Raw genomic sequence first — 19,623 nt, forward strand, 5'->3', positions numbered from 1 at the left:
CATTTTATTTACAAAAATAGCTGATGGTGGTTTTATAGTAGATTGCCAATAGTTAAAAGTGTTTCTTTCTTTTCTTTTTTAGTTGCAAGAAGCACAAGATCGACATGCAGAGGCTGTAAGATGTATTGAGAAGTCAAAAGATCACATTCAAAAGTACAATTTAAAGCAGCACAGAAAATAGCTTGAGTATTTATAAAGCAGATAAGCAGTGTAGTATGAGAAATATATCAGTGATGACAATAAATACATCATTGTTAAGCTAGATAAAAATTTCAGCTTTGTGCTCTATTGAAATGTATGATTTTTGCATATTATCTTTAAATTTTGCACATTAACTACAAAACCAGAAAATGGCACAGTTGCCAAATCTTCTACTTTTTAAATTTTTAAGAATTTATGTAACATCTTCAGATGTCTGTTTAGAAATTATACGGTACTTTTAAAATTTGTGTGTGAGAATAATTTTAAAATACACATTTTAGGCCTGAAGTTGAAAATGCCGAGTTAAAAGATAGAGTCAAAAAGCAAGCGGGCGGAATTGAAGAGCTTCAGGAAAACCTGTTAAGTACAAGTTCGGTAAGTCAGTCTCTTAATTTCTGTCCTACCGAAAAGGAATTTTTATTTCTCTAGTAGTAGTGTATAAGAATATTTTGGATAATATGAAAATTTTCACTGATAAAAATGTTTATTCATATTTTTGCTACTGACTACTAGTAGTATAATTCCTCTTTATAGATGAAGTTGACTGAATTAAAAAATTAATAATTTTTATAGAAGATTGTAATAAAAAAGATTGTGAATAGTCTAAGAAAAGCAATATTTTATACCTACCACATTTTGTTGATCTGTCAGTGGGCAATTGGGTTTTTCCACCTTTTGGCTGTTGTTAGTAATGCTGCCGTGATTATTGGTATACAGGTGTCTGAGTCCCTGCTAATATTTTTCAATATGTTTAAAAATTCCCAAACTTTGAGTAATAATTTGATCTTGAATTCTGACTTTCTCTTGTAATCTAAACCCTTTAATGAAATTGAGGATGGATTACCTTAATGATAATTTGTTGTGATTTGTAATCAAAAATTTGTAATTTGTTGTCCTCTTCAAGAATGACTACTAGGTCATTATGCAAACGTTTTTCTCAAAGGAATATATTTTTCCTTTTGTTGGATTTTGAAAAGGAAAAGAGATGCCAGTGAAAAAGTAGAAATGAGTGCTCAATCAGGGCCTTACGTAGTAACAGTACTCCTAGCATTCATTGCAAGTTCTGGAGCTCATTTCTTTTCATTCACTTGAATTAATCAGCCTTTCAGAGATTTAACAATCGAATCTCAGAAAAAATTAATGTGCAATCCCCAATTCCAACTTATTGATCCGTAGTGAAAACCATATAACTATTTACCAAGCAGAACCAGATTCTCGTGCCATTTACACCCTCCTTTGTAGGAGAGGCTACCAATGATGTAAGATGAGAGGACTGCATTGTGAGTCCTAACTTGGAACAATGAGGTAGATGCACCTACCACTAGTTTCTTTTAGTCACAAAAGCTGCATACTTTCAAATTTCATTATACAGCTATACCTACGAGGGGAACTGGCACATTCTGTTGACTGGTCCTTTCCGTGGCCTAGGAAACATCGAAAATTATTTTTTTTTTTGATTTCATATAAATTAGTCACATTGTATTACTGTGCTTTTCATTGAGCGTAAGTAACATGACAATATGTTGATAAAGAGTCTTCTGTGAATGAGAATGCCAGGGTTTGTCCCCCTCCAGTGTCATACAGAAATCTATTAAGGAAGGTATCAAATATTGTCAGGTTTTTAAGAATATCCACAGCTATTCTGTAGATTCCAATGGAAATGAATTAGGGTTATGACAGAAAATTATTAGCCACTTTAAGGTCTACCCTGTGAAACAAAAACAGCTTTCAACCAACTCAGTCCATAGTCCTGACTTCTCTAGAAGGATTTAGCTCACGAATCCCCAGGCCAGAGACTACCTGGGTTAAGATATTTGATGGACACAGTTTTGAGGTGAAGAATCTGGATTGGGAAGAAGAGATATATCGCCCTAGGCTGACTTAAGCTTCCAAACAATATAGTCAAGTATGTGTCTGAAAAGAACTCCGGAAGACTTCCCTAAGATCAAATCTCTACGGAATAGGAAATTATTCAAAAGAAAACAAAGGTGAAAAGTTGATAATCTGACCCTTGTGAAAAACCTTTGCATCATAAAAGAAAAGCAAGACAAAGTATGGTGGTCAGCATCCTAAGGGTAAGGGTGCCCCCTGAGATGATAAAATAACAATATACTTGAAGTAATACCAAAAAGAGTCAACATAAACTGTAGAAGATTAGCTGTCTAGGGGCACCTGGTGGCTCAGTCAGTTAAGCTCCTGCTTTCAGCTCAGACCATGAGCTCAGGGTCTTGGGATTGAGCCCTGCACCGGGCTCCCTGCTCCCTCTCCCTCTGCTCCTTCCCCCATTCATGCACTCTCTCTCTATTTCAAATAAATAATTTTTTTAAAAACACTAGCTGATGTAGTCCACATCAGGTAACGGTTTTTGAGTGTGTGGTTTTGAATATTGTCTGTGAGGAACTAGAAGGAAGATCAAAAGGACAAATGACCTCAGTACAGGGGTCAAGGCTGGAAATGTAGATTAGAGAATCTGGTTTTGAAGCCTTGAGATTTAAACAACTTGGAGAGGATTTGAAGAGAGGAAGAGCAAGGGTCAGGGACTAAATGTTAGCGGTTGCTGTCATTTAGAAATAAAATGGGATTAGAAGAGCAGAGGGGAGGGTGTGGTCATTGTTTTCAGGGGCTGCTGAGAAGTAAAGTGGATAAGGACTTTAAAAAAAAGATCCTTGATGACCCTCAAATTTTTTTAGTGGAATTCCAGGATGGAAGCTCAGATTTTAGTGAAAAGAAGAAAAGTGATGAAAAGTTGAATCTGTGGATGAAAGGACACATTAAATAAAGAATGTTCAAGGCCAGCGAAAGGGGAGAAGCAGGATGATAGTAAAAGCTGCAGGAGTTAAGCAAAAGTTTTTCTATAATATCGAGAAGACTTAAACTTTATTTAAAGAGAAAAGTAGTTAATAGAAAAGAAGAAATTGAAATTTTGCAGAGAATGCTTGAAATGCTTGCAGAGAATGAGAGTATCTCATCCTAAAGTCAGATGATCATCAAAACTGTAATGGGGACTGCATAGGAATTTTTCAGAGGTTATCTTAGAAAGGTGTGATCTCACAGAACGCAGAGTATCTTAAGCTATGGATGAAAATGCTTCTAGGGTATTGTCAGAAAGTAAAATGTAAGTATAGCCACTTTTAAAATGTTTTCATTAACACTTAGTATTAATATGGGTAAGAACCTCTGTATTTCACAAGTAAATTTTGGCAATTTAAATTCTAGAAAAAATAATGATGACAGTGTAAAATCAGTTTAAGCTGTTTGAAGAAAGTTCCTTACATTTGAAATTTGTTTTTATTGGCATCAGGTTTGTAAAACTACATTAGATAAAATTTAAAATCATAAATTTTAAACTACATTATATACATTTAAAATTAAAGTTAATTATAAACCATTTATATAATGATAAAACATACAATTATAAATTTTAATTTATAAAATTTATAAAATGTAGTTTATAAAACTGTCTACACATGTCTTAGTCATGAATTCATGAGAAATAATATTTTATGAAAGAAGAATGAGTATCTAGATTTTTAAAAATAATTTTCTTTAAAATGTTTTTTCAAAGTGTGATGATAAAAGGGGAGAGATGAAGAAATTTATTGAGTTAAAACAATCTCTGGAATATTGTTTGGATCAAGAAGTGAAGAAAAATGGTCAATTAGAAAAAGAGATTACTAGGTAAGACTGTAATATTTCAGATCATTTTAACCATTAATTAATTGATTTAACTATCATTTTACTTTATTAAAACCTAAATACAAATTCTTGCCAAAATATTATACTTACACTTTAATTAGATTCCTTAAATAGTAACAATAGTTCCCTTAACAATAGCAACTGCACTTTTCATCGTCCACCTTGAATAGTTTCTGCAAGATATCTTTGTTCTTTGGTAATCTTTCCTTTTAATAGTGTTCTTCCCTTCAAACCAATATTTTAGTATCTAAAAACCTCTCTGTGTCATTGTTTAATCACCTCAAAAGTTATCTTGGTTTGGCTTCTATATTCTTATTTTGTATTATTGTTTAATTTAAATTCAATTCATCAACCTATGGTGTATTATTAGTTTCAGAGGAAGAGTTCAGGGATTCATCAGTTTACATAACACCCTGTCCTGATTACATCAGGTGCCCTCCTTCATGTCCATCATCCAGTTACCCTATCCTCCCACCCTCCTCCCCTCCAGCAACCCTCCGTTTGTTTCCTATGATTGAGAGTTTCTTATGATTTGTCTCCTGCTCCGATTTCATCTGCTTTTATTTTTTCCTCCCTTCCCTTAGGCTCCTCTGTTTTGTTTCTTAAATTCTACATACCAGTGAACTCAAATGATAATTCTCTTTCTGATTGAATTATTTCACTTAGCATAATACCCTCTAGTACCATCCACATCACGGCAAATGGTACAATTTCATTTTTTTGGTGGCTGAGTAATATTCCATTGTGTATACACACACACACACACACACACACACACACACACCACATCTTTATCTGTTCATCTGTCATTGGACATCTGGGCTTTTTCCATAGTTTGGCTATTGTGGACATTGCTGCTATAAACATTGGGGTGCAGATGCCCCTTCGGATCGCTACATTTGTATCTTTGGGGTAAATCCCTAGTAGTGCTATTTCTGGGTCTTTGGGTAGCTCTGTTTTCAACTTTTTGAGGAACCTGCATACTGTTTTCCAGAGTGGCCGTACCAGCTTGCATTCCCACCAACAGTGTAAGAGGGTTCCCTTCCTCTGCATCCCTGCCAACATCTGTCATTTCTTGACTTGTTCATTTTAGCATTTTGACTGGTGTGAAGTGATATCTCGTGGTGGTCTTGATTTGTATTCATTTCCCTGATGCCGAGTGATGGTGAGCATTTTTCATGTGTCCGTTGGCCATTTATATGTCTTCTTTGGAGAAATGTGTGTTCATGTCTTCCACCCATTTCTTGCCTGGATTATTTGTTTTTTGGGTGTTGAGTTTGATAAGTTCTTTATAGATTTTGGATACTAGCCCTCTAACTGATATGTCGTTTGCAAATATCGTCTCCCATTCCGTGGTTGTCTTTTGGTGTCGGCGACTGCTTCCGTTGCTAGGCAAAAGCTTTTTATCTTGATGAAGTCTTTGTTTCCCTTGCCTTTGGAGACATGTCTAGCAAGCAGTTGCTGCGGCTGAGGTCACAGAGGTGGCTGCCTATGTTCTCCTCTAGGATTTTGACGGGTTCCTGTCTCCCAGTTAGGTCTTCCATCCAGTTTGAGTCTATTTTTGTGTATGGTGTAAGAAAATGGTCCCGTTTCATTCTTCTGCATGTGGCTGTCCAATTTTCCCAACACCATTTGTTGAAGAGACTGTCTTTTTTCCACTGGCTGTTCTTTCCTGCTTTGTCAAAGATTAGTTGACCATAGAGTTGAGGGTCCATTTCTGGGGTCTCTATTGTGTTTCATTGGCCAAAGAAACAGAATGTTTTTGTGCCAGTACCATACTGTCTTGATGATTACAGCTTTGTCATAGAGCTTGAAATCCGGAATTATGATGCCACGAGCTTTGGTTTTCTTTTTCAACATTCCTTTGGCTATGCAGGTTCTTTTCTGGTTCCATACAAATTTTAGGATTATTTGTTCCAGCTCTGTGAAAAAAGTTGATGGTACCTTGATAGGGATTGGATTGAAGGTATAGACTGCTCTAGGTAACATAGCATTTCAACAATATTTGTTCTTCCAGTCCATGAGCGTGGAATGTTTTTCCATTTCTTTGTAGTTTCCTCAGTTTCTCTCATGAGTGTTCTAGAGTTTTCAGAGTACAGAGCCTTTGCCTCTTTGGTTAGGTTTCTTTCTTTTTTTTTTTAATTTTTTTTAATTTTATTATGTTAGTCACCATACAGTACATCCCCGGTTTCCGATGCAAAGTTCGATGATTCATTACTTGCGTATAACACCCAGTGCACCATGTAATATGTTAGGTTTATTTCTGATTTCTAATCTTACGGTTTTTGGTGCAATTGTAAATGGGTTTGACTCCTTAATTTCTCTTTCTTCTGTCTCATCGTTAGTCTATAGAAATGCAACTGATGTCTGTGCACTGATTTTTCTATCCTGCCAGTTTGCAGAATTCCTATATGAGTTCTAACAAGTTTGGGGTGGAGTCTTGTTCCACCATATTCCATATTGTGGAGTCTTGTTCCACCATATTCCATAATGTTCCATATTCCATACATAGAGTATTACGTCTGCGAAGAGAGTTTGACTTCTTCTTTGCGGATTCGGATGCCTTTTGTTTCTTTTTGTTATCTGATTGCTGAGGCTAGGACTTCTAGTACTATGCTGAACAACAGTGGTGAGAGTGGACATCCCTGCCATGCTCCTGGCCTTAGAGGAAAAGCCCTCGGTTTTTCCCCATGGAGAATGATATTCCCTGTGGGCTTTTTGAAGATGGCTTTTATGATATTGAGGTTCTGTTCCATCTATCCCTGCACCGTGAAGAGTTTTAATCAAGAAAGGATGCTGTACTTTATCAGTTGCTTTTTCTGTGTCTATCGAGAGGATCATGTGGTCCTTGTCCTTTCTTTCCTTAAAGTAGCATATCACATTGATTGATTTGCAGATGTTGAACCACCCTTGCAGCCCAGAAATAAATCCCACTTGGTTGTGGTGAATAATCATTTTAATGTACTGATGGATCCTGTTGGCTAGTATCTTGGTGAGAGTTTTTGCATCCGTGTTCATCAGGAATATTGGTCTGTAATTCTCCTTTTTGGTGGGGTGTTTGTCTGGTTTGGGGATCAAGGTAATGCTGGCGTCATAGGAAGAGTTTGGAAGTTTTCCTCCCATTTCTATATTTTTGAAACTGCTTCAGAAGAATAGGTATTAATTCCTCTTTAAATGTTTGGTAGAACTCCCCAAGGAAGCCATCGGCCTTGAAGTTTTGTTTGTTGGGAGAGTTTTGATAACTGCTTCAATTTTCCTTGCTGGTTACGGGTCTGTCCAGGTTTTCTGTTTCTTCCTGTTTCAGTTTTGGTAGTTTATACGTCTCTAGGAATGTATCCATTTCTTCCAGATTGCCTAGTTTGTTGGCCTATAGTTGTTCCTACTATGTTCCTTAAAATTGTTTGTATTTCCTTGGTGCTGGTTGTGATCTCTCCTCTTTCATTCGTGATTTTATTTATTTGGATCCTTTCTCTCTTCTTTTTGCTAAGTCTGGCCAGGGGTTTATCGATCTTACTAATTCTTAACCAGCTCCCAGTTTCGTTGCTGTGTTCTACTGTTCTTTTGGTTTCAATTTCATTGATTTCTGCTCTGGTCGTTATTAATTCTCTTCTCCTGCTGCATTTGGGCTTTAATTGCTGTTCTTTCTCCAGCTCCTTTAGGTGCAAGGTTAGGTTGTGTATTTAGGACCTTTCTTGTTTCTTGAGAAAGACCTGCATTGCTCTGTGCTTCCCTCTGAGAACCGCTTTTGCTGCATCCCACGGGTTTTGAACAGTTGTGTTTTCATTTTCCTTTGTTTCCATGAATTCTTTTAATTCTTCTTTAATTTCCTGGTTGACCCATTCATTCTTTAGTAGGATGCTCTTGAACCTCCATATATTTGTGTCCTTCCAATTTTTTCTTGTGACTGAGTTCAAGTTTTAAAGCACTGTGTTCTAAAAATATGCATGGCATAATCTCCATCTTTTTGCCCTGGTTGAGTCCTGATTTGAACCCAGTGTGTGATCTACTCTGGAGAGTGTTCCATGTGCACCCGAGAAGAATGTGTATCCTGTGGCTTTAGGATGAAATGCTCTGAATATATCCGTGAAGTCCATCTGGTCCAGTGTGTCATTCAAAGCCCTTGTTCTTTGTTATCTTTTGCTTAGGTGATCTATCCATTGCAGCGGGTGGGGCGTTAAAGTCCCCTACCTACTATTATTGTATCATCATTGATGTGTTTATTTACTTTTGTTATTAATTGGTTTATATAATAGGTTGCCCCCATGTTAGGGGCATAAATATTTACAATTGTTAGATCTTCTTGTTGGATAGACCCTTTAATTATGATAGTGTCCTTCCTCATCTCTTATTACAGTCTTTGGTTTAAAATCTAATTTGTCTGATATAAGGATTGCTACCCCAGCTTTCTTTTGATGACCATTAGCATGATAAATGGTTTTGCACTTCCTCACTTTCAATCGGGAGGTGTCCTTGGGTCTAAAACGAGTCTCTTGCAGAGAGCCTATCAATGGGCCTTGCTTTTTTATCCAATCTGATACCCTGTGTCTGTTGATTGGGGCTTTTGACCCATTTACATTCAGGGTCACTGTTGAAAGATATGAATTTAGTGCCATTGTATTATCTGTAATGTCACTGTTTCTGTATATTGTCTCTGTTCCTTTCTGGTCTGTGTTACTTTGCGGCTCTCACTTGGCTTCAAGGATCCCCTTTAATATTTCTTGCAGGGCTGGTTTAGTGCTCACAAATTTTCTAGGTTCTGTTTGTCCTGGAAACTCTGTATCTCTTCTTCTATTTTGAATGAGAGCCTTGCTGGATAATGTGTTCTTGGCTGCATATTTTTACCATTTAGCACATTGAATATATCATGCCCGTCCTTTCTGGCCTGCCAGCTCTGTGTGGACAGGCCTGCCCACCAGCTTTATGTTTTCATCCTTGTCGGTTAAGGACCTCTTGTCCCGAGCTGCTTTCAGGATTTTCTCTTTGTCTCTGAAATTTGCAAACTTCACTACTGTATGTCAAGGTGTTGACCTACTTTTATTGATGTTGGAGGGGATTCTCTGTGCCTCCTGGATTTGAATACCTGTTTCCTTCCCAGATTAGGGAAGTTCTCTGCTATAATTTCTCAAATACAGCTTCTGCCACCCCCCCTTTCCTCTCCTACTGGGATCCCAATTATTCTAATATTGTTTTGCTTTATGGTATCACTTATCTCTCGAATTCTCCCCTCGTGATCCAGTAGTTTATCTCTCTTCTTTCTCAGCTTCTTTATTCTCCCTCATTTTGTCTTCTGTATCACTATTTCTCCTTTCTGCCTTCTTTATTCTAGCAGTTAGTACCTCCATTTTTTATTGCATGTCATTAACATCGTTTTTGATATTGACTTGATTAGATTTTAGTTCATTTCTCCAGAAAGTAATTCTTTAGTGTCTTCTATGCTCTTTTCAAGCCCCGCTAGTATCTTTATACTTGTTATTCTGAACTCTAGTTCCAACATCTTATAGCCAAAATAATTAGGTCCTTGGCAGTCATTACTGTCTCTTGTTCTCTTATTTGAGGTGAGTTTTTCCATCTTGTCATTCTGTCCAGAGAAAAATGGATGAATGAGAGAACAAAATACTAAAATGGCAACCAGAACTCCAGAAAAATACACACTAAACAAATCAGAAGAGACCCAAAACCCAAAAGAAAGAAAATTAAAATTAAGAAAACAAAGAATATAATCAGAGAGGTGAACAGAACAGAATAATACACTGGATCCCGTGTGTATTTTGGTCTGTTAGAAAACTACATCCCAAAATTGTAAAGAAAGAAAAACTTTTATATATAAAAATAAAATTAAGTATAATGAAAGGATAGCATGTAGCCGTAAAAATGAAAATTAACAAAGACTTGCAGAAAGTGGTCGCTTTTCTTTTTTCTTTTTTTGATTATTAACATATAAAGTATTACTTGTTTCGGGGTGCAGGTCTGTGATTCATCAGTGTTACATAATACACAGTGCTCACCACAACACATACCCTCCCCAAAGGTGGTCACTTTTCCATTTGTAGAATTGCAGCCGTTATTTTCTTAGATCTCTGGTTGATTTCACAAGTGTTCAGAATGGTTTGATAAGCTATCTAGTGAGTTCTGGACCAGATAAAACTAAGCAATCCTACTCCTCTGCCATCTTTTCTAATTCAACTGGCTTATATTTTCTTTCTGCATTTTTAAATTATAAAATATACATAGAAAAATATATGTGTGACTCAAAGAAGAATAAAATGAGCAGTCATGTTTTTACCACTAAGATAAAAAAAAAAAAAAAGTCTTTGCAGTGTCTCTGTAGCTCCCACAGGGCTTCCTTTCTGTTTATTTGCTGAGTGCTTAAGTTTGTTCTCTGGTTTTCATCAATACTTTTCTTTCATTTAACTCTCTTTCTCTGCATTGTTTTGTATCCCTTTCGCTTTGCTAACAGTGTCCTAGCTAAGACATGTAGATTTTTTTTTCTGAAACAGTCTCATAGACCATCACACATTATCTCTTTGCTGATTTCCTTTCTTCTAAAGCTCTGTCTCTTCCTTCTCCCTCTCAAATCAGACTTTAAAGATTTTTCTTTCTTTTTTCTCCCTTTTGAATGATCTCCCTTGATGTGTTTTATATGTATTTTCTAGTTGGAGACTGTGGTTAGTAGGTACCAAAATGTATTTTTGTGTCTTTTTAAGACATTCATACATAAGTAGGCTTTTCTTCTTCACCTTAGATACTAGTCTCTGGTTTATAGTCACTGTTTAATAATAGATTATTATATTAATATACTGAAAATAGATATTAATAATAACATATATAAGAACTCTTAATGTAGTTACAGTTTTAACTCTTTGACTGCCATATGTGTGATAAAAATTTTCTCCATATTTTTTACCTAAGATTATTATTTAGTATGTTCTCAAACAGTGTGAGATTGGGTCAATTGAGAGATCATAATTTATAGATTTGTTTATGTGATAGAACATAGTATCTATTTAAATAATTATTAAATATTTACTCTTAAAGAACCTGACTTACTCATTCTATATCTTCTGCAGACTTAAGAAACTTTTAAGCATGACAAGAAGCGAGGTAAGTGAATATGAAAATGGAGAGCTTAGTTTCCATGGAGATTTAAAAAACAATTAAACTGAAATGGATACTCAGATTAATATGATAAAGCATAAGGTAATTTTTAATTAGTTTTGGGACTCTAAAATCATTTAATTTTGGCAAATAAGTCACTCAGTGCTTTGAGCAGTGAAATACAGATTTTCCTGTTAATTTTATATACTCGCTACATTTTTTTTTGTAACAGCTTTATTGAGATAAATGAACATAACATGCATATTCAAAGAGTACCACAGTCAATTTTAGAACATTTTCTCACCCTAGAAAGAAACCCTGTACCTTTTACCTGTCACCCTATGCTAGTTTCCCCTTCCCTACTCTTCTTAGCCCTAGGGAACCAGTACTCTACTCTCTGTTTCTATAGATTTGCCTATTTTGGACATTTCATATCAACGGAATCACACAATATGTGTTCCTTCGTGACTGCCTTCTTTCATTTAGCATAATGTTTTCAAGGTATACCTATTTTGTAGCATGTGTCAGTACTTTATTTCTGTTTATTGCTGAATAGTATCCCACTATGTGGACAGACCACATTTTATTTATTCCTTTATCAGTTGGTGGGCCTTTGGTTTGTTTTGCTTTTTGACTGTTGTTAATAATGCTGTTGTAGACACACATGTACAAGTTTGTATGTGAACATTTTCATTTCTCTTGGGTATATACTTATAAATGGAATTGCTGGGTCACATGGTTACTCTCTTTAACCTTTTTTTTTTTTTTAACATTTAAGGAACTGCCACACTTTTCCAACATGGCTGCACCATTTTACATTTTCATCAGCAGTGTTTGAGGGTTCTCATTTTCCTGACTTTTGCCAATGTTTGTCATTATCTGTTGTTTTTATTATAGCCATCCTGGTGGGTGTGCTGTGTCATCTTATGGGTTTTTTTGTTTGTTTGTTTCAAGTTTCTATTTAAATTCTAGTTAATTAACATATTGGTTTCAGAAGTAGAATTTAGTGATTGATCACTTATATACAACACCCAGTGCTCATCACAACAAGTGCCCTCCTTAATACCCATCATTCATCTAGCCCACCCCCAACCCACCTCCCTCCACTACAGCAACACTTAGTTTTTTCTCTGTAGTTAAGAGTCTTTTATGGTTTGCCTCCCTTTCTCTTCTTTTTTTCACCCTTCTGCTGTGTTCATCTGTTTTGTTTCTTAAATTTCACATATGAGGCAAATCATATGGTACTTATTTTTCTCTGACTGACTTGTTTAGCTTAGCATAATACACTTGATGAGTTCCATCGATCTTGTGGTTTTGATTTGTATTTTTCTTGAAACTAATGATGTTGAGGGGTGCCTGGGTGGCTCAGTAGGTTAAGCGTCTGCCTTCCGCTCAGGTCATGCTCCCAGGGTCCTGGGATCACGAGCACCACGTCGATCTCTGTGCTCAGCAGGGAGCCTGCTTCTCCCTCTCCCTCTGCACCTCCCCTTGCTTGTGCGTGTGCGCTCTCTCTCTGTCAAATAAACAAATAAAATCTTAAAAAAAAAGCCAAACTAATGATGTTGAGCATCTCATCTGTTTATGTGGTTATTATCCATTTTTTTTATTTTTAAAGATTTTATTTATTTATTTGACAGAGATAGAGACAGCCAGCGAGAGAGGGAACACAAGCAGGGGGAGTGGGAGAGGAAGAAGCAGGCTCATAGCGGAGGAGACTGATGTGGGGCTCGATCCCACAACATCGGGATCACGCCCTGAGCCGAAGGCAGACGCTTAACTGCTGTGCCACCCAGGCGCCCCAGTTATTATCCATTTTTATATCTTCCTTAAAGAACAAATCAGTCCTTTTGCCCACTTATTTATTGGATTGTCTTTTCATTATTGTTAGAGTTATTTATATATCCTAAATACAAATCTCTTATCAGATATAGGATTTTCAAATATTTTCTCTTATTCGGTAGCTTGACTTTGCACTTTCTTGGTGGTGATATTTGAAGCAAAGAAGTTTTTAATTTGGATGAAATATACTTAATCTGCTTTTGTCTTTTGGTGTCCTATCAAAGAAACTGTTGCCAAATCCAGTCGCAAATGATACACTTATGTTTTTTTCCTAAGAGTTCTATAATTGTAGCTCGTATATTTTGGGTTAATTTTGTATATATGCTGTGAGGTCGAAGTGTGACTGTATTACTTTGCATGTGCATATCCGTTTGTCTCAGTAGCTTTTGTTAAAAAGACTATTCTTACTCCATTTAATTGTCTGACACCCTTGTTGAAAATCAGTTCACCATAATGTGACAGTTTATTTTTAGATTGTCAGTTCTAATACACTGATCTATCTGTTTATCCTTATGTCACTCCTCAATCAAATTTTATGAGAATTCTTCCCTGCTCGTCTTGTAAATTACCACTCACTTATGTAATAATAAAAAGTCAGTGTAGTAGAACTTAACTTTACTCCTGTAGAAATTTTTTGCTTCTCGAGGAAGCCTTTTACCAGCTTATGCCTTGCTGACTCCATGATATGATGTGAAGTTAGGCTCAAAAAATAGAGTCCTGTTTCTTTTCTCCATTCATATCTTAAGTCTCTCACTCAGTGCTTCCCACGTCCATTTCCACCAAATCTTGGTTGTAGGATCTGCTGTCTACTCTTTACTTCATTATGTTTTATTAACTTGTGATAAAGCATAGACTCATCCATAAATTTCACCATCTAGGAAGGAAAAGATGAACTGTGGGCCGTCGGCTTTCCTGTGTTCAAATCTTGCTAATCCATCATCTTGCAACTCACAGATACTTTTTCACTTGGTTCTTGTGTATAACACTGGTGCTGATCCTGTTCTTGGCACAGATCCTACATTCTCAGAAAACACAGTTGTCTGTATCCATCTTCTTGGACTTTAAATAGAAAGATAAGGTATTGTAATAGCTCAATACATAATTAATGGAATAAACATTTCATTATATTATTTCAAGAATACAGCTGTAAAATATCAGGTAGTGTTTAACTGAGTTATCAGAGGCAAATGGATTAGCAATTTGAATTCCAAAAACATTTCAAAGCCAGTTTGTATGATAAGGGGAAGCATTGTGGTACAACATAAAGATGAGATGGTCTTACTTACCTCCCCACACAAATAAGCTTGGAGTAAGAGAAAGGAGAAATTATATTTAATTTAAATAGTGCCAAAGGACAGTTCATTTGGTTTGCTACTGAAAAGATTAAAAAGGATTCCATAATGTTCTCTTTATTTCCTCACTGATGAAAGTAGAATGAAGATTGAGTATTCGATTGATTAAAAAATACTCAAGGCTGCCTATTTCTTTTAGAAGTTCAGTTAATGGAGATCAGGTAAAAGGTCCAATTTTGGTTTAAACTATTTCTGGTTTCTCAGCTGTTCTACTTCAAATCATACTCTCTCTCTGCTTGCCAGTCTTTCTTCTCCCCTAACTTGAGGGGAAATTCTATAGAGGCATTCCTGCCTAGTTGTAATAATTTGTAATTGAAGGGACTCCTACAAAAATGTCTTAAGAGAAAGGAAGATGGTGGCAGAGTACGAGGAGCCTAGGTTCACCTCCTACCTAAAGACTGACAGAACAAACTCTACAACTAAGGAGAGAGAAGAGACCGCATCGGAGAAGGTAGGAAGCACAGAGATGTGGTTTAGGAGAGAAACAGATCCTGGCTGCTGCAGAGGGGAGGGAGTCGTGGTCATGGAGAAGGCAGGAGAAAGGAGTACATGGGAATGCACAAAGAGAACGTTTCCCCATAGGCACTGGCTTGGAAAATGAGAGGGGCTGAATTTCACAAGTGCTTACAACTAGGGGGGCTTAAAGCCTGGAGTTCTAAAGGTCATTGAGCTTGGCTGGGCTAGAGCCTGTAGGGCACTGTGCTGCTCTTGGAGAGGAGGCAGGCAAACAACCCGGGAGCATGCAGCATGGAAACAGCAATCTGAACAATGCCTGGGGCATACAGTGGGGAGATTACTTGCTCTTTTCAGAGCACATCCCTGCGAGGCAGTGTTCATGGAGACACCTCTCTGGGAGCAAAGGAACCAGCTGGCGCCATTTCCCTCCACTGGCCCTCAGCACAAACAGAGAGCCACCTGTGGGGAGCAGTGTAGCTCTGACACTGGCTGCCTAGTTTGCTTGCACCAGCAACATCCCCTTGCACTCCAGTGGAGCTGCCTGCTCAGTCATTCTTGCCTCAGTTCCAGCACAGCAGGCCTTACCTCCAGAAGACCAGCACAAGCCCCTGCCCACACCATGTCTCCTGACCAGATTTGGGAGGGCCTCAGTTCCATTGGAGGGGGTGACAGATCTTATTTCACAAGCACACCAGAGCACACCTAGTTAAAAGTTGCTACATTCAGGCCAGGTACCAAACACTGCCAACAGCAGGTAGGGAGATCCTCTACTGATAACTGGCCTGAAGGATAGAGCAGCCAGAACACAATAGCAGAGTCCATGTAGCACACACTGGAGACACTCCCCTAAGTGCCAGACCCTGGGCACTACATGGCGTCTTTTTCATAAGTCCGTTACTTTCAGGAGCAGGTGACATAACTGGCTTTTCTAACACAGAGAAGCTGGTAGAGACTTAGACAAAATGAGAAAACAGAGAAATTAATCTCAAATGAAAGAACAGCATAAGGCCACGGGACCAGAGATTTAAGTGAGACAGTTATAAATATCATGCCTGATGGAGGATTTAAAGCAGTGATCATAAGGATACTCACTGGACTTGAGAAAAGAATGGAAGACATCAGTGAGACCCTCACAACAGAGATAAAAGAGTTAAAAAAGAATCAGAGATGCAGAGTGCAATCGGTGAGATGAGAAACACACCTGATGCAATGGACAGCAGGCTGGAGGAAGAGGAACAGATTATGACCTAGAGGACAAATTAATGGAAAGCACTGAAGCTGAAGAAGGGAGAGAAAGAAGAATTATGCCAAATGAGACTAGACCTTGGGGGCTCAGTGACTCCATCAAATGTAATAACATTCATGTTATAGGAATCCCAGTAGAAGAAGAGAGAGAAAAAGGGTAAGAAAATTTATTTCAACAAATAATAGCAGAAAACTTCCCTAATCTGCAGAAGGCAACAGACATCAAGATCCAGGAGGCAGAGAAAAGTCCCATCGAAATCAACAAAAGCAGGCCAACACCAAGACATATTGTAATTAAATTTGCAGTGTATACTGATGAAGATAACATCTTAAAAGCAGGAAAACAAGGCAGTAACTTCCAGGGGAAGCCCCTTAAGGCTAGCAGGAATTTTTTCAACAGAAACTTTGCAAGCCAGAAGGGAGTGGCATGATATATTCAACGTGGTGAACGGAAAAAATCTGTAGCCATGAAGACTCTATCCAGCAAGCCTATGACTCAGAATAGAAGGAGAGAGAGAGTTTCCCAGACACAAACTAAAGGAGTTTGTGACCACTAAACTAACCCTGCAAGAAATATTAACGGGGACTCTTTGAGTGGAAAGAAGAGACCAAAAGTGACAGTATCAAGGCAGGACACAAACAAGTAGCAAAAATGAACATTTATGTAAAACCTAAGGAACACAGAAAAAAAGGATATAAAATATAATACCTTATCTAAAGCATAGGGAGAAGAAAAGAATGGGTTCAAACTTAAATGAGCAGCAACTTAAGATAAGACTGCTATACGCAGAAGAGGTTATATACAAATCATGTATCAAAAACCACTAATAGGGGTGCCTGGGTGGCTTAGACAGTTAAGCATCTGACTCTTCGGGACGCCTGGGTGGCACAGCGGTTAAGCGTCTGCCTTCGGCTCAGGGCATGATCCCGGTGTTACGGGATCGAGCCCCACATCAGGCTCCTCTGCTATGAGCCTGCTTCTTCCTCTCCCACTCCCCCTGCTTGTGTTCCCTCTCTCGCTGGCTGTCTCTATCTCTGTCAACTAAATAAATAAAATCTTTAAAAAAAAAAAAAAACATCTGACTCTTCATTTCAGCTCAGGTCATGATCTCCAGGTTGTGAGATTGAGCCCCACAATGGGCTCCATGCTGGGCATGGAGTCTGCTTAACATTCTCTCTTTCCCTCTCCCCACCCCACTCATGCTGTCTCTAAAAAGAAAACCAAAAACAAAACCATTACTAGATATGCAAAGAGGAGAAAGAAACCCAAATATATCACTAAGGAAAATCAGCAAAGCATCAAAAACACAAAAAAGGATCAGAGAAAATCTCCAGAAACAACCACAAAACAAGTAGTAAAATGACAAATACATATCTATCCATACTGACTTTGGATATACATAGGCTAAATGCTCCAATCAGAAGACATAGGATGTCAGAATGGATAAAAAAGAAAAAAAAAAAAGGCTCATCTCTATGCTGCCTACAAGAGACTCATTTTTGACATATGGACACCTGCAGGTTGAAAGTGAGGGGATGGAGAAACATGTATCATGCAAATGGACATCAAAAGAAAGCCAGAATAGCAATACTTACATTGGACAAAATAGAGTTTAAAACAAAGACTGTAACAAGAGAGAAGGGCACTACATCATAATAAAGAGGACAATCTGACAGGAAGATCTATCAATTGTAAATGTTTATGACCCAACATGGGACCAGCCAAATACATAAGATTATTAAAGACAAACATAAAAGAACTAATCGATAATAATACAATAATACTAGGTTACTTTATTTTATATATATATATATTTATTATATATGTTATATTTATACTTATATAAATATTTATATTTATATATTTTAATGGAATATATTTTCATGGAATTAGTTGCTTTTATTCCTAATTACAAAAGTATCCATGAACACAATGTACAATTTGGATTTTTTCAGAAGGAATAGAAATAATCAATAGTTGGGTACTTTAACACCCCACTTACATCAATGGACAGATCAAACTAAACAGAAAGTCAACAGGGAAACAGTGGTTTTATATGACACATTGGACTAGATGGACTAAAGAGATATATTCAAAATAGTCCATCCTTAAACAGCAGAATACACATTCTGGAACATTCTCTAGAATAGATGACGTATTAGGCCATGAAACAAGCCTTAATAAATACAAAAAGATTGTATTTATTTTCTGACCACAATACTATAAAACTTGAAGTCAGCCACAAGAAACAATCTGAAAGACCACAAATAAATGTTGGCTAAGTAACATTCTGCTTAACAACGAATGGACCAACCAGGAAATATGAAATTTAAAAATACATGGAAGCAAATGAAAATGAAAAACCAGTTGCCCAAACTTTTGAGATACAGCAAAAGTGGTTCTAAGAGGGAAGTATATAACAATACAGGCCTACCTCAAGAAGCAAGAAAAATCTCAAACAGCTTAATCTTACACCTAAAGAAGCTAAAAGAGGAAGAACAAATGAAGGAAGGAAATAATAAAAATTAGAACAGAAATAGGGGCACCTGGGTGGCTCAGTTGGTTAAGTGGCTAACTCTCGATTTCAGCTCAGGTCATGATCTCAGTGTCCTGGGATTGAGCCCTGCTTCAGGGTCCACACTCAGCGAGGGGTCTACTTGAGGATTCTCTCACTCCTTCTCCATTTGCCCCCCTCCCCACTCTCTCTCTCTCAAATAAACAAATCTTCAAAAAAATTAGAGCAGAAGTAAATGATATGGAAGCTTAAAAAAAGTAAAAATAGAAGAGATCAGGGGTGCCTGGGTAGCGCAGTCGTTAAGCGTCTGCCTTCGGCCCAGGGCATGATCCCGGCATTCCAGGATCGAGTCCCACATCGCGCTCTTCCGCTGGGAGCCTGCTTCTTCCTCTCCCACTCCCTGCTGTGTTGGCTGTCTCTCTCTCTTGTTGGCTGTCTCTCTGTCACATAAATAAATAAAATCTTTAAAAAAAATAGAAGAGATCAATGAATCCAGTAGCTGGTTCTTTGAAAAAATTAATAAAACTGATAAGGCTCTAGCCAGAGTTATCAGAAAGGAAAGAGAAAGGACCCAAATAAATAAAATCACAAATGAGAGAGGAGAAATAACAACCAACACCACAGAAATGCAGAGTTCTAAGAGAATATTATGAAAAACTCTATGCCAACAAATTGGACAATCTAGAAGAAATGCATAAATTCCTAGAAACATATAAATTACCAAAACTGTGAAACAGGAAGAAAGAAAAAAATTGGGGTGCCTGGGTGGCACAGCGGTTAAGCGTCTGCCTTCGGCTCAGGGCGTGATCCCGGCGTTCTGGGATCGAGCCCCACATCAGGCTCTTCTGCTATGAGCCTGCTTCTTCCTCTCCCACTCCCCCTGCTTGTGTTCCCTCTCTTGCTGGCTGTCTCTGTCTCTGTCGAATAAATAAATAAAAAAAAAATCTTTAAAAAAAAAAAAGGAAGAAAGAAAATTTGAAGACTGATAACCAGCAAAGAAATTGAATCGTAATAAAAAAACTCCAAAAAAAAAAAAAAAAACCAAGTCCAGGACCGGATGGCTTCAGAGGCAAATTCTACCAAGCATTTCAAGGAAGAGTTAGTACCTATTCTTCTCAAACTGTTCCAAAAAACAGAAAAGGAAGAAAAACTTCCAAATGCATTCTATGAGGCCAGTATTACCCTGATACCAAAACCAGATAAAGACACTGCAAAGAGAACTA

General features: G+C 37.4%; 1 protein-coding gene across 1 annotated transcript in view; it reads left to right on the forward strand.

Moving 5' to 3' along the window:
* Positions 1-19,623, forward strand: part of LOC125280907 (ankyrin repeat domain-containing protein 26-like) — a 414,415-nt gene that overhangs the window by 371,865 nt on the left and 22,927 nt on the right. Inside the window, exons 63-66 of the mRNA XM_057304708.1 lie at positions 83-153; positions 483-576; positions 3,767-3,879; positions 10,965-10,998. Coding sequence (XP_057160691.1) covers positions 83-153; positions 483-576; positions 3,767-3,879; positions 10,965-10,998 — 312 coding nt within the window. The remainder of the gene's footprint in view (positions 1-82; positions 154-482; positions 577-3,766; positions 3,880-10,964; positions 10,999-19,623) is intronic.

This window comes from Ursus arctos, unplaced genomic scaffold (genome assembly GCF_023065955.2).
Source record: "Ursus arctos isolate Adak ecotype North America unplaced genomic scaffold, UrsArc2.0 scaffold_30, whole genome shotgun sequence".
In the NCBI taxonomy this organism is placed as follows: Eukaryota; Metazoa; Chordata; class Mammalia; order Carnivora; family Ursidae; genus Ursus; species Ursus arctos.